Raw genomic sequence first — 14,180 nt, forward strand, 5'->3', positions numbered from 1 at the left:
TTTTTTTCGCTCGTCTATGAATTTTTCTTTGGAAGGGGGATCGCTGGCTTCACATCGTGCATTCTAGCCAAACGTCTAGCCCTAAAAGAAGCCGTGTTATTTAGCTCAGGCTTTCCCCATCCATAGTCTTACTCCGAAGTACATCGTAGTTCTAATTTCTAAGGAAAACCATACTTTTAAAGCCAGACTTTATACATCCTACATTCGTTGTCATTAGCATTAGAAGGAACCTTTTACCTCAGCTCTAAACTCCCCTCATATTTGACTTAGTTCGAAGGGCGTCATGCTTCTAAAACTGATTCATTGGTTTGTATCTGGGCATCACACTACCACACTATTCACTGATGTATGCATTGGCCAGACTTGAAATCTTTTGTATATGACCGCGTAGGGGTCTTTCATCTCTAGGACTGCTTTGTATCTTGGAGAAAAGCCTTTCGCCGCTAGAATCAATAATCATACGATACCGAATCGGCTTTTCTTTTGAGAATGTCTAGTAGAACACTCATTTCCATGGCAGAAACAATCCAGCATGCGTTATAGGATTTCGGAACATCGTAGGGAAATATAGCACTTTCATAATCTTCAAAGTCCGTCCACTTTTCGGCGAAAGCTTGTCCTTGAGCATCTTAGGTGAAAGTAGAGTCCTAGCAGGTCCCTTCCGCTCTCCTTCATTTCGGAGCTTTCGAATGTAATTGGGCGTATTCAGCGATTTCCGCTCAGTCAGCGAAGTTGTCAGAGCTGAATCGAGGAATTTTAGATGGCGACGAACAGGAAGTTCAGTTCGATCGCAGGAATTGGAAGAAGTGCTCATGTTCGAGCGCTGAATGCCATGGGCGAAACTTATTTCCATTAATTAATGTCTTTAGTTTGTAGAGTGTTTATCTATTCTGTGCAAGCGACATGTCCTTCTCTTCAGTTCGCTAGTCACTTTTGGTAAGCCGTGTCCGACTTAAACCCAGGAGAGCAATCCTTCCAGAGTAATGAAAGTGAATATCAAGGTGCAGATTAACAAACTTGGTATTGAATGGCAGATTCAGTTTCCAATGTCTCTATCGACGAGGTTCTTCGTTAAGCTAACGACCCAGCACTATCACAGCATTATTAACTACCATTCCAATGAGTATTTAGCATGTGTAGCACTAGTACCACTAATCCCAAAGAGGTTTCTTAGTTCCATAACATTCCATGCCGGGCTGAGATTAGGTCTTACAACGAGAATCGCCGATATACAGTTACACATGGATCAGTAGAACAATGACAAGTATGTAGGCTGGATTCTAATTCTGCTGCATACTGTAGGGCTTCACTAGAAGGAAGACCCATTTCCTCATACTTATACTATATAGTACAAAAAATGAAGCCATATGCGTGGAGGAAGCAACAAGTCGATTAAGTTAAAGCTGTTATGCAACTTTTAATAGAATAAAGAGGATTTTCTTCTCATCTGGCAATTTCCTCTGACGTACAGTACGCAGTAAGCTTTATCCCTAGCTACGGAAATTACAGCGGAGTAAGGAAGCTGGAATTTGTCATATTACTAATTTACTTATAAAGCTTTACTCCATATACGATCGGGCATAATCTGAAAAGCCCGAAGTCAGGTCGAAATACCCATAAAAGCTTGTCGGGTCCGAACGACCGAACAAACTCCACAACGGTCATAATGTGTCCGCAACGGGAAAGAAAGAAAAGGCGGCAAGGCTCGCAAAAATAAGAATGACACGGTTAGGTATCACGGGCAGTCTAATTTCGGGCAAATTTCAGTGGAAAACATTGAAAGTCCAAAATGCAGATCGATCGAGATCTTCATCTCAATCTTAATCTCAATCTCATCTTGAAAGTGGGGTATTTAATGACCTTAAAACATTGTGAAACTCTATAAAGCCGCGTTACAAATTCGATTTGGGAAAGAGTTTAACACATCTTTTACCCACTTGAACCTATTCGACGTAAAGAACAAAAAAGAAGTAAAATGCTCCGGAAGGCTTAACCTACGACCCGCAGATCTGAAACACTAAGTGGATCATTCGGGATGGATCTCGATTCTAGCACTAAGCATCGTATCGCTATATTAGCTTTGATGGAGGTTTAAGATAGGTGAATCAGCCCTGAATTAGTACTAGAGGCTCTGAGACTAGGGCTCGGTTCATTCGCAAAGCTAAAAAGTCACCAAGATGAGGCATACCAAGGTTATACTATATTGACTAACTATATAGGGAATTCATGTGATATTCACCACGCTAGTGACGCGGCCTGAAGCCACTATGTGAACAAAGAGCAAAGGATTATAGCAAATAACTACAATAACTCCGTACCTCACCACCAGACAGGTACCCGATCGAGCTGTGAGCATGTTAGGCATCACCCTCGATAAAGTAAAGATCACCTAGATGACCCAGTTAAGTGACATGTTGTAAATTCCATCGGGAAACAAGCAAGCTGGGCGAAGATCTGAAGATCCGAAGATCATGTATGGATTCATGCAAGATTCATTCAAGCCATGGGAGATCTCAGTGCACGAATCGCGATCCGTAAACAGATCCTCACTCAACCCATGGCAATCCGATATGCAAGTTGCTCGATTCCGGGGCTGAACCAGTTCATTTTGTGGAGATTGAAGTATGCATATGCATATATCAAACTTTGTTCAGCTTGGAATGAAACGATACGGTATGCAACGGGGCCGTACAGAAGCCGTACCGATCAAAGAAACTCCGTAACACGGTTGGCAAGACAACCTTCCCACTGGTTGCCTACTTTACTACGTTCCAACCCCATGGTAATCCATTGCCTAAGAAATTTGATTTTCAATTAATATCGCAGTCTAATGTATCAGATCCTTATCCGACCTTTCCGCTTCATGGACATTTTCTCAGAACATGATGAGTACCTTCGAAGATTATTTATCTTCCATGGAAATGTAGTGGAAGATGAATTTTCAATATTGAGCCATACTACTTTCGAAGGTTCTTTGTAATTTATGCCTGTTCAGTCAATTCCATCTCCATCACCTATAGCCAAGTCCCGAGGTCCAAAATCAAACGGGTAGATCCGGTAAATTGTGTTCGCCGATCCCACAGTTCATACGATTCCTGACGAATCACAGCATCACTGATACGCAGAGAAGGCCCTTAGAAGGTCAGCCAGAACCTTGAACTCCACATTTTACCCTAGAATAGTATAGTAAAGCCCAGGAACCTGGTAAATACTGAGCACTGATTCACTTCACGAGTAGATAGATCATAGTATCCAAGGTTCTAAGGTTCTAAGGTTCCTATTTAATCTATTACTGAACTTATACCTTTGATAGGCAAGAGTGACATATGTAGGTAGACGGGCAAATTCTATTTATCTACATTAGTTTGAATCGCAGCCATAAACCAATCCAGTCGTTTATGGATGGTACGAAAAGGCCTTTGTCTGTTTAAATGAGGATGTTCTTTTTGGTCCAGGTATGGAAGTCTATGACTGAAAATAAGATACTTAGATATGCATATATCAAAGTTGCTGAACTTTAACCTGGAGGTTTACAGCAACTAATAGAAAAGGCCTAGTAAGGTTTTCTAGGCCATAGACAACGCCCTTTTCCATGTAATTTTACATTACTATAGTATTACAGCCTTAATAAGCGTTTGATTTTTTTTAAAAAAAAATTAAGATTAGCTTAGGATCTCCCCAGCTATAACTGTAGATCAGGGACGTCAGACAAAACAGGGGTCAACCCCATTTGAATCATCTGATACAAGTACGATTTACTTAGATACCTTCTTAAGATAGTTTCAGATATACTTTTTTTTTCTTTTTGGTGCTTTGGTCTCTGCCGCACGGCACAGGCCCTAAACTGATCTATCCTTGAAGAAATTACTAGGTAAATCTTGGCGCATCTTTTCACATGCTTTCCCCGAGGTAGCATTTGTTCGGCAAATTTCACCCAAGTACGCCTTGGTTACTACAGTTCCAAAGTTAGTGATACCTATCATGGATGTCTGCGAACCCGAGTCCCTGGGTGAGACCTAACAGAGTCCACACCCAAGGTCGTGTTTGTGTTTTCACACTTTCTGAATCGAGTCAAGGAAACTTTGTTTAGCACGGGGTCGCGTGGCTGACGTTTCTAGTTTCGGCCGGCGGAGATGGCGGATTCGACGAATAGATTTTCGATCAAAGTGGCTTTGATCAAGCTACTTAGTAAACAGTAAGATGAGACACGATAAGTACTAGTAGTACTTGGAATGAATTGAGGGATAAAGAGCAGCATGGGAAGTCCTTTAATACCAAGACCATATTTATCGATTAGGTTGGTAAAATGAGATCTACCAGACTAATGTATTCCGCCTGTTTGCACTATGTATGGTCACTTTATTTCCAAATCCACATCTCTTAGGTATCATCAAGTCATCAGAATTCAGTGTCACATGTAAATGATGCATCTAAGCATATAATACATCTAGTTCTAAGATCGGAATGTGTAAGGGGGCAAGAGATCTGTCCATGTATCATACTATATTCCGAAACCGACAGACTTCATTTTTTCAATTTCACATTTCTTCTTACTTCATACATCTTACTCCATACAAAAAAGAGGAGCCCTGGAAAAAGAAAGGAAGACAAACGTTTCATAGCCGTACTAATGCACAAAAAAGTGTCCGAGCCACGGATCTAAAATAGGACGATCGCAGATCTCGATCGATTCAGCCATAGATCATCGCTAATCACTTAACTTAGCAACAAACACACCGTTCTTTTGCAGTGCACCATATCATATCATATACTACGTACATTCCTTGAACTTAGAAATTCCTTCTTACTTGCATCTTGCATGAGGATTCTAAAGAAATACTAAGACTTTGCCTTCCAGCAGTTCGGCCCACAGCGCCTCCGAACAGGGGTGCTCCTCCCAACAACGAACTAGCCAGTCATCAACATCAACAGCAAACCCACTGACAAATTCTAGATGGTTTGTTATTTACCAACGCCGTACTATTTAATCAAGCAGCTGACATTGCATGTATAAACAGTTTAATTACCCGCTCTGATGCATACGTAGAATTAATCGGATCGGACTGGATCTTAAAAGAGGTAATTTAGATGTTAGATGAGAGGGCCCGCTGGGGGAACATAACCCCATGTCAATCCCCGGGGCCATCTACGATTGAACCTGAGATCAAAGCCTTTTCCACGCGGGTTTTTACGGAGTTCTGCATCTCCTGCACTACTGAACTTTGATTAAATTTAGTTAGAACTAGTTGCGTACCCCGTACTATTTATTACCGACGACAGAGTTCTATACGTGGTAAATAACGGAATAGCCCTACATCGGGAATGAACAAAGTCAAACTCTGGAAGCCAAGAACACAAATCATATCCAGAATCTGTGGTAAACATCGCCATCAAGTTTACTGTTCACTTGGACACACTTGAATGTAACTATAGCTTCAAAACGCCACACCTAAGCCACCAGAGTGCCCTAAGCGAACATCGAGAAAGTTCCAAGTTCCGCGTTCTAAACCCACTCCATCCATGGATCAAAGAACTAGCCATAGATTAGAAGCTTCCAAAACTGTCAGAATTGCCAGAATCTAACTGACCGCCTGGATTGAACCCTGGAACGAGAGAATCAAATGCTTTACTTTTACCATCTGTGACTTCATCCGGCCGATAGAACCACGTTTTTTAAATGGTGGATCCCGTCAACCGAGATATGTCCTTGCTATTTACGGAGTACAGAATCACTTGTGGCGTCTACATTAGAACTCGCGGCGGACTCCGACTTTACTCTGTGACTTACTTAGGAAGTTGCTTGCAGGACTGTACTATACAGGACTGAAATTGGATTGCCACTGTGAAAAATCCCCAGACGCCTCTATTTATCTAGGTAGGTCAATAAATAGTGTTTAGGGCTACTGTAAGAAAAAAAAATGAAGATTGCAGTAACGAGGAAGGAAGGTACAGCAAATGTCCTCATCCAAAGGAATTTTAATATGTATAATCCATGCAAGAATAGATGCTTGGCTCGATCATACACATCAATTTGACAATACTCAAGACAAAAGTAAACGTATTGAAGGTCAAATGCAGTTGGTGTTGACGGAAAAGATATCCTTTCCACTGCTGTACTGCTGCACTGCACTGCATCCGAGATCAAATCATATCCTATTATAAACAGAAAGAGATGACATGTATAATGAATGGGTAATGGGTATTCTATGCTTTGAAACCGTCACAACCTTGAACGCTCCAAGGGTATTATATAAGATCACCAATTAAGAAGGTAGATGAACAGGACAGCCTCAAAAAAGAAAAGGAAAATTGGGGGAAAGGGGGGGGGGATAAGTTATGTTTCATAAGATCCAAATCCCCGAAAAATAAAAAAGAAAAGACCGGCAAAATAGAAACAGAAAAATGGCCATTGAACTCCAACTCCTTTTTGCCCCGTCCCTTTCTATTCCTGCCTTTGAATGAAACGCCACATGAGAAAAATAGTATAATGAATAATAGTAATGATGATAAAAAAACAAGCTTAATGACTTGGAGGAGATGCAGATCCTAGCGTCGTTTTGGGCTTTAGATTTGATCCCAGGGTTGCGGCTTTGTTGGCACCCATTTTGCGAGTCAGCTTGGCGTAGTGCAAGCCACACGCGTTACACAGCGTTCGGGCTCCATCTGGACCCCGACGCCATTCCGGTGTTTCGGCTCGGTTACAACTGTGGCAACGACCAGGAGGGGCTGCCTTCTGCAAATAACGGTGGTTAGCCAAACATAATTCAGAATTGATAGATAGAAATAGCATAATAGATTGCAAAGGGGTCCAACCGCACCAGTGACGGCATGGCGGAAAGCAATGAGCGAGTAGGGGAAAAAAAAACTTACTCCACGCCGTTTCTTTGAATCAGCACCAGCAAATCCACCGTTGCCCTTGTACTCTTCTTGGTACATGGCCATGTGCTCGTCTTCGCCAGGCTTGTAGGCCTTTCTTTGGGCAATCTGCTCGGCTAATGCCGCTTCTTGGTTCACCACTGCTGTCCTGATGCGTATCAGGGCATCTTGGTTCCGACGCTGCATATGGAGCATCTCCTCCACTTCACCCAGTGTAGGGAGAGATCCCATGATCGGCCCAGACCGCTGAGTCTGATGAGGCCCTCGCGGCATAGTGCCTAGAAAAGTCCAATGTTCGGTTGCTCATATCGGAGATCTATTCCGTGGGGCATGTTAGCGCAGTTCTGATTTGATAGTCACAGGCGGGCAATCGGCGGATCAGCGGGGAGATTTAATCTCCCATGTGTGCCCACCATAGCAGAATAAAAGGGAAAAATCCTCATACCTCATTGAGAGATGACTCCACATCGTAAATATCTAGATGTCGTTTCACTGCATCGCTATGCAGTTGGCCAGGCATTGGACGACCGAAGCCCTTAACTTCTTCCACGCGAGGCGCATTCATATACCGGCTATCGTAAGGTCCAGTAGGGTGGTATGACGGGCCACTCTGCTGAGGAGGAAAGGAGTAATTGGGAGGGAAATGGCTATAATTGGGAGAAGCAACACTGCCGGCGGAGGGCGGTGCGCTGTAGTCGTAAGCGGAGGAGTTTTGAGAACCGGAAACCGAAGTGATGCCAGTTTTGGCGCTTTGAGTCGGCGACTTGCCGGTACTGAGAGAATGGAGTGATGAACGCGACTCCTGTGTGCTGATGGAGGCGAGACTAGTGCGCGAGGCCTCTGCCTGGAGCTGGGGTTGATGGGGAAAGCCTGGTTCGCGCATCAGTGACCCTGAGGCCGGGCCGTTGGAGAAAGGATTTGGAGGACCGGGTGGTCCTTCTGCGCTGGAGCGTCCGATGAGATGTGATGGAGGCGCTGATCCAGGTTGTGTGGGAGGAGCAGAGGTCGGCGCAGGGTAAGGGAGGTGGTTGTCTTTGCCCAAAGCCTCGTGGATTGAAGGTAATGATTGGCGACCCTTTTCTTTATCATCATCCAGAGCGCGACGTGAATCTGGTGGTGAGATATAACCTGGTTGGGATGGGCCACTGGTGGTAGCTGGCGCGTAAGAGTAGGGTAACGGTTGACCGGAGTACATGTTGTTAGGACTGAGAATGGGGGTATGCGCAGAGTGGGAGGAATATCCTAAGCCGTCCTTGCCCAAGAAACCGATGGCAGGCAAAGGGTCTCTGCATTGAGAAGATCTAGTCAGCGATTGAGTTCCTGAATGTCAAGGAGGCCAAACTAACCTGTGCCTAGATGCGGCTTCCAAAGACCCCATCATGAATGATAGTAAGATTAAAGAGGGGGAAAAAGTAAGAAGTTGCAGTAGTCTGGATGGTAGAATGGGCAGTATTTCACTGTTATCCTAACCTCATCAACAAGACTGGGGTATGGGACTGGAGTATGGGGGAGATGTGTTTTGGTCGTAGATTCAACGCGGAAGTCCGATCGCGTTTCAAGATGATCCGGGGTACACGAAGTATTTGTTGAAAAGAAGAAATTGATATGGCCCAAATAACGGTTCTGAATCTTTGGAAGCTCGTGTGACAGTACAGGGAATTCCACCGGTTCGTGTCCACTTATTTCGAAAGGGTTCGGGTGACGGCAATATCGAACGTATTCCCAAGGAACCAAGAATAGCCAAGATTCGCAGATAGATCCCAGATGGGAAAGTGTACCAGGCAATGAAGCCCGATTAGATCGGGGAATAGAACTTTGGTAGGAGGGAAAGAAATCCTGGAGCCTGCCAGGAATGATCTTGAGTATATGTGATGGTGATAGATGTAGAGAGGTAACAGGGTGGGGGGGAGAAGAAGTAAAAGCAAAACAATAAAACAGTAAAACAGTGAAGTAAAGTAAACCAGAACAGTACAGTAATAAATTAAGATCGATCGCAAGGGATGAAAACAAGAAGTCGCGTGGTTTAGGAAGGGAGAATGTCAATCCAAGTATTCTTGCACGAGGTGGAATGGAAGCGAGTTAAAGTAAGATTTCGATCCGATCGATAGAAGAGGGGAGGAAAAAGCCAAAATAATCAGGGGATCGAGGCTACTTCATTTCGGGTCTTAGATTAGTATGAACGGGGGAGGAAAGGAGTACTCAAAAATAATTATATAATTAGATAATTATAAAATTTATATAAAATTAAATAAAAATGTAGAATTATAGAATTATAGAAAATAAAAGAAAAGCGTTATTTCTCCATCGGAGGAATCAATGTGGAGTAGCAAATAATAATAATAATAAAATAATAATTATTATAATAATAATAATAAAGTAATATATAACGATAAAATACAGCAGCATTGAAATAACCGTAGATTACACGAACTGCGGATCTGGTATTTTATTCATATCTTCTTACTAATTTTACCTATTATTTTACCTTTTTTCACCTTTTTTACCTTTTTTTACCTTTTGATATACTCTTGTATACTACCTCGTATTTTTATTTACCTCTCAACTTTTCTACTGTGTACTCACTTCAGATAAGACGTCACACAGTTCCCTTAATCCCTTTAAATCGCAACTGGATCGATTCTAACAACCAATCACTCTTTTCTTTCCGGTAGTACAATTCTAGCAAAAATACTAAGTCCCGTATTCTTTATTCCTTATTCTTTCGATCTCGGGTCTTTCCGCTGATAGAACTCAGATCCTATTGTTTGATCCCTCGGTCTCATTGCCTCCTTCAGTATTCCCTCCGAGCCGTTTCACTTTTCAACGTTGCTCAATAAGCTTTGAGATCGAGATCGGACCACAGGAGCGCGATTGGTGAGATCGTATTTCCCTTTTTATCGTACTGTTTTTCATTTCCACTGATCATGTGATGTTTGCTTTGTAGAGGGGTATGCTTATTTCAGTCCTCATCTTATTTAGTTGACCATCGGGGCCATGATCCATATAGAAGTATTCCGTACACGACACATCCATCTCTATTACCTAGGTATGTACTGCTTTGACCCCGACCCCGCTTCGGCCGTTGCCCAGTGCTCTCTGTTTCTCGCCCCATATTGAACTTACCTGGAGATCATCCTATGACAAGGGCATCTCTACAGCCTCAGAGCCCTAAACATACATAGTACAGGTACCTGGTCTTCGGTAATAAGCATGTATCTTGTTTTTGGATGGAATGCATGGCGCAACGGTCAAGGGCCCAAACGTCGACTCATCCAAATATACTCCCGTTGTATACATCCGATTTTCTTTTTTTTTTTTTTTTTCGTCTTTTCTTTTTTTACTTCTATTAAAACATAGATGCGGTCGGCATGTAAACGTGAAATGGATCAATAGAAATGGAATCCATAGTCCGCTATGACTTCTTCAGGTCAAAGTTTTGAAGGATGAAACGTCGTTTTTTTTTTCAAGATCAGATGCGACACATCTATCGATCTAACAACATCCTTTCTTGGACCACACCCGGATTGCACCATCTCAGCCACACGGGTGTCCCGTGCACTTGAGATTTAGTATAGTGCGGTAGGTCACTTTTCAGACCTCAGAACTCAGATGCAGGCTTGACTGTCTCTCCTCGTGAGAGAACTTGGAAGCATAGAAGACTATTGTTTCAGACACGACCGGGACAATCAATCCATCAATGAATGGTATGGTATTACATCGATTCCAAGAATATCATGATTTCAAGGTTCAATAGTAGCTGTAAGATCAGATTAATCAACGTTCATTGGATACTGATACTGGAGGTTCGATCCGGGAATGCATGAAAAATAAAAGAGCCGCTTGTACATAAGCAAAACAGATCGGCTGTGTATGACCGTGCACTAAAGACTCCGTAATGTGATACAGATTCCAATATTTACGTCACAGTTGATTTTCAGTTTCAAGTATAAAAGTACCAAGTACTTCCGTACTTCATCAAACAAAAATGGAGAGGAAGCAGGAAGTGTGGCCGTATATCGAATATTAGGATATCAAATCTCAATTGCAGGATATTGAACAGTGATGTGCCAATAGGAGTAATACGGAGTCTACTGGTCCACAATGGACTCAGAAAGAACAAATAAAATGGAGACTCAGATCCTTTCAGAAAACGACTCAGGGCAAATTTGCTCAATCTTCGATGATCGACCGAGGAGAACCGTTAAGACTTGTTTTCCTGTCCCCGCTCTTAATAGTAAGATAAGACTGATGATGATGAGCTAAAAGCATATACGCTAAGGACGATCAGATAATCCCGAACCAGAATAAGGGAAAAAAAGACAGGTTGGAGATGAAGATCCGATCCCACTTTTTCCCTATTTTCCCTATTTTCCTTTTTCTCTCCCTTTTTATTTCTATACTCCGTACTCCGTACTCCTCTCTGCTCCGTCCTCCATCCTCCCCTTCTGTCCTTTCACTAGTTCATCCCCTAGGACCAGAGTACCCAAATCCTCGGATCCTGTCAACCTTTCTACTAATCTAAGTAGAATTAAATTAGGATCGAATAAAATAGAAGTGGGTAACGCTATGACTGGAAATCTAAATCTTAATCTAAATCCCAAATCCTACACGGCTTAAAACAAAAAGGAATAATAAATTCAGAAAGCATGGGTCTCCACAAGGTAACAAAACGACAGCACGGTTCACGACCCTACGTAGTCAAACCTCCGTGTGAGGATCGTTTCCGTGACGCCACCAAATGCCAGTGATCTAACCTTCCCCTCAAAGGTTAAGGATTGGCGCTTTAGAATTCCCCGATCAGTACTTTTAGACCTTAGACCTTGGACCACCGTGGCACTAGGAAAAATAGGGGGAAGATAAACTCTCCGAGCTGTGGAGATTTCAAGCGGTAATTAGCCCGATCTCTAGCCTCAAATAGGTTAAGTAGTTTAATTGACAGATGGAGAGTTCGGTCCTGTCTTTTATTACCTAGATGCCTTGGACCTTTTGAAATTGGGGGTTATGTTTAATCCTCAAAAGTACTACTTCGTAGTCAACTTTCTATATGTACCTAGGACACTATAATCTGCAGGCTATCTCTGACAGGTCTGACAGCGTTAGTGACAAATGAAATTGAACTAGCAAGGGGCGGAAATCTGCATTGTGCCATAAAGGGATTGATGACAGATTCCCACAGAGTTGGTACATCATGTGGATCTCGCTATCAGGTTTTTCATCTTGTACTGTCAACACGGACAAGTATCTACAGCGTACTCCCCGCTACGGAGTTCACCTACAAGCACATCCTTGTATCTGTGTCTGCCCAGTGCCACGCTAAAGATAGTATAGAATAATAATTGATGGAATATGGATGAAAATGAGTGAAACTGTCTTGAATTACGCCTCGATAAAAGCCCCTCTTTCTTCGAACTTTCCATCGGAGTGTCAGATCTTGTGATAATGAGCCATTCCTTATTACTAGCTCCGACAGGGGTGAGCGGTGTTACTAGTTCGGACAAGTATTGACAACGGTTCGGCTTTGGCCATGATATCACAGAGTTTACCGACAAAACTACTCCATAGTCATGAAGAGGCAGTATAATGCACTCCTTACAATGTGATGAAATAGTTATGTCATGGCAGTCATGAAGTCCCAATCTTGTTGGGTATAGAACGTAATGTATCAAGGGCCGTTTATGGTAATTCCGTACTTTTTTTTTTGCTTTCAACTCTATCTTCTCTTCCTACGACACTAAACCCAGAAAGGAAAACATCAAAGTTTACACGTGGGCATTGTGTTCTGCCTGCATTGTGATTCAACGGCTTTTCAGGCTTCAGCTCTTCTGCACGTCCCATCAACACGGCTGAGAAAGTTTCACCCGTCTTGGATTCTTGCCTCCAAATACAGACACTGACTTGGAAGATCGTCAAAGACGTACGACATCTATTCCGAGTATGAGCTAGTTGTATGGATCAGTGGAAACCGTTCTGGAATCCCATAGTACATATTCTCGACAGGGGGTAGACTAATAGACTAGGGTCCCAAAATTAAACCACGCCCAGCCCGTTCTCAGACCCGCCTTGATCGGCAGGCGCTAACGAAAAAAGAAACGAAGAAAAACGGTTAGTAGTCATTGACGCCCAAAGCAGAAGAGGTGGAGGTCATTGTTGATAGCTTATGGAGTAGAAAGCACGGAGTAAAATTGAAGAGTGGAAGACTCCAGTGGGCCACTAGGCATGGGCTGTCCGGTTAAACTCAGCAAAGGAGATAGAGGACACTAACTCCACAAGAAATCAGTCGATCCCATGCCTGGAGCGAGATCCCGCAAGATTGGAATGGAAAAAAAAATAAATAACCTAAGTGGGCTGACCGTTATTACCCTGATGGTTCTAACGCTAACTTATCTGGAATGGATCCGAAGAAGTCTCCCGCTTTGAAGATCCACTTAGAGCCAACTACAAGTTGAACCGCTCTTTTTCCGGTAATTTATTTCTTTAATTCACAGGGCGTCCCGGAGAATTCTCCCTTTTGGTGACCTTTCTCCACCATCAAAAGTCAAGAATGCCACGATCCTGACAAACTATCGATTATAATAATCATGGTACCCAAGGCGCTGGAATTAACCATCCTTCCTAGTTTGGAATGGATCGTACAGATGTACTATCATACATGGTACAAAATACAAAGCACGGAGCACTTCACAAACCTTCCAAGGTGGAAATGAGGTGATTCATAGATTTGTGCCTTATGGTTTGACGATACACGGGCATATCAATATAAACGTGAACCCTTGAACGAAGACTTCAGGTACCCGAAACACAGATCCACACCCAATCTCAACATGGAGAAACTAAAAGCGCTACAGGGCTTCGGCACAAGGATCCTAGATCGACACAGGAACTTTGAGACAATTGGACTGACAGAGATACGACAGCGTATATCGAACCAGCCGAGTTCGATTTCGAGCCAGCCACGACGATGGGCCAATATTCTTCCTTGTTAAGATCAGCCTCAGTGGAGTCTGATTTCTGTAGTGGATGCACTATTTGCTCCAGGTTTTCCTATGGACCGGGTTTCCACAAGATCAGAATCGATTACAAAATCAAGAACTGAAAAAAGGAGGGAATTCTATGACAAAATGGGGAGAGCTTGTCGATCATGTCGACCGGTCAGTGAGGACACTTGAACACTGCCGAAGTTTACCCTATTCATATGAAATATACGTACAGTAATGAGCCCGTACGGAATCAGGTACTTTGCTTTGTTTAGGATGACCCACTCTCTAGATGGTAGTGAGTTATTCCAAATATTCTTGTTGCCGTAT

At 42.9% G+C, this 14,180-nt stretch overlaps 1 protein-coding gene across 1 annotated transcript; it reads right to left on the bottom strand.

Annotated features, from left to right (window-relative positions):
• Positions 1-6,520: 6,520 nt before the first annotated feature.
• On the bottom strand, positions 6,521-8,254 carry nsdD (GATA-type sexual development transcription factor NsdD; the record flags this gene model as incomplete). The annotated part of the gene is made up of 4 exons (XM_057211975.1): positions 6,521-6,733; positions 6,871-7,128; positions 7,322-8,162; positions 8,223-8,254. 4 exons carry the CDS (start codon positions 8,252-8,254, stop codon positions 6,521-6,523), a joined length of 1,344 nt encoding a protein of 447 aa, XP_057058838.1.
• Between the last annotated feature and the right edge of the window lie 5,926 nt (positions 8,255-14,180).

This window comes from Penicillium taxi, assembly GCF_028828555.1.
Source record: "Penicillium taxi strain IBT 34144 chromosome Unknown utg000006l_segment0_segment0, whole genome shotgun sequence".
Lineage (NCBI taxonomy): Eukaryota > Fungi > Ascomycota > Eurotiomycetes > Eurotiales > Aspergillaceae > Penicillium > Penicillium taxi.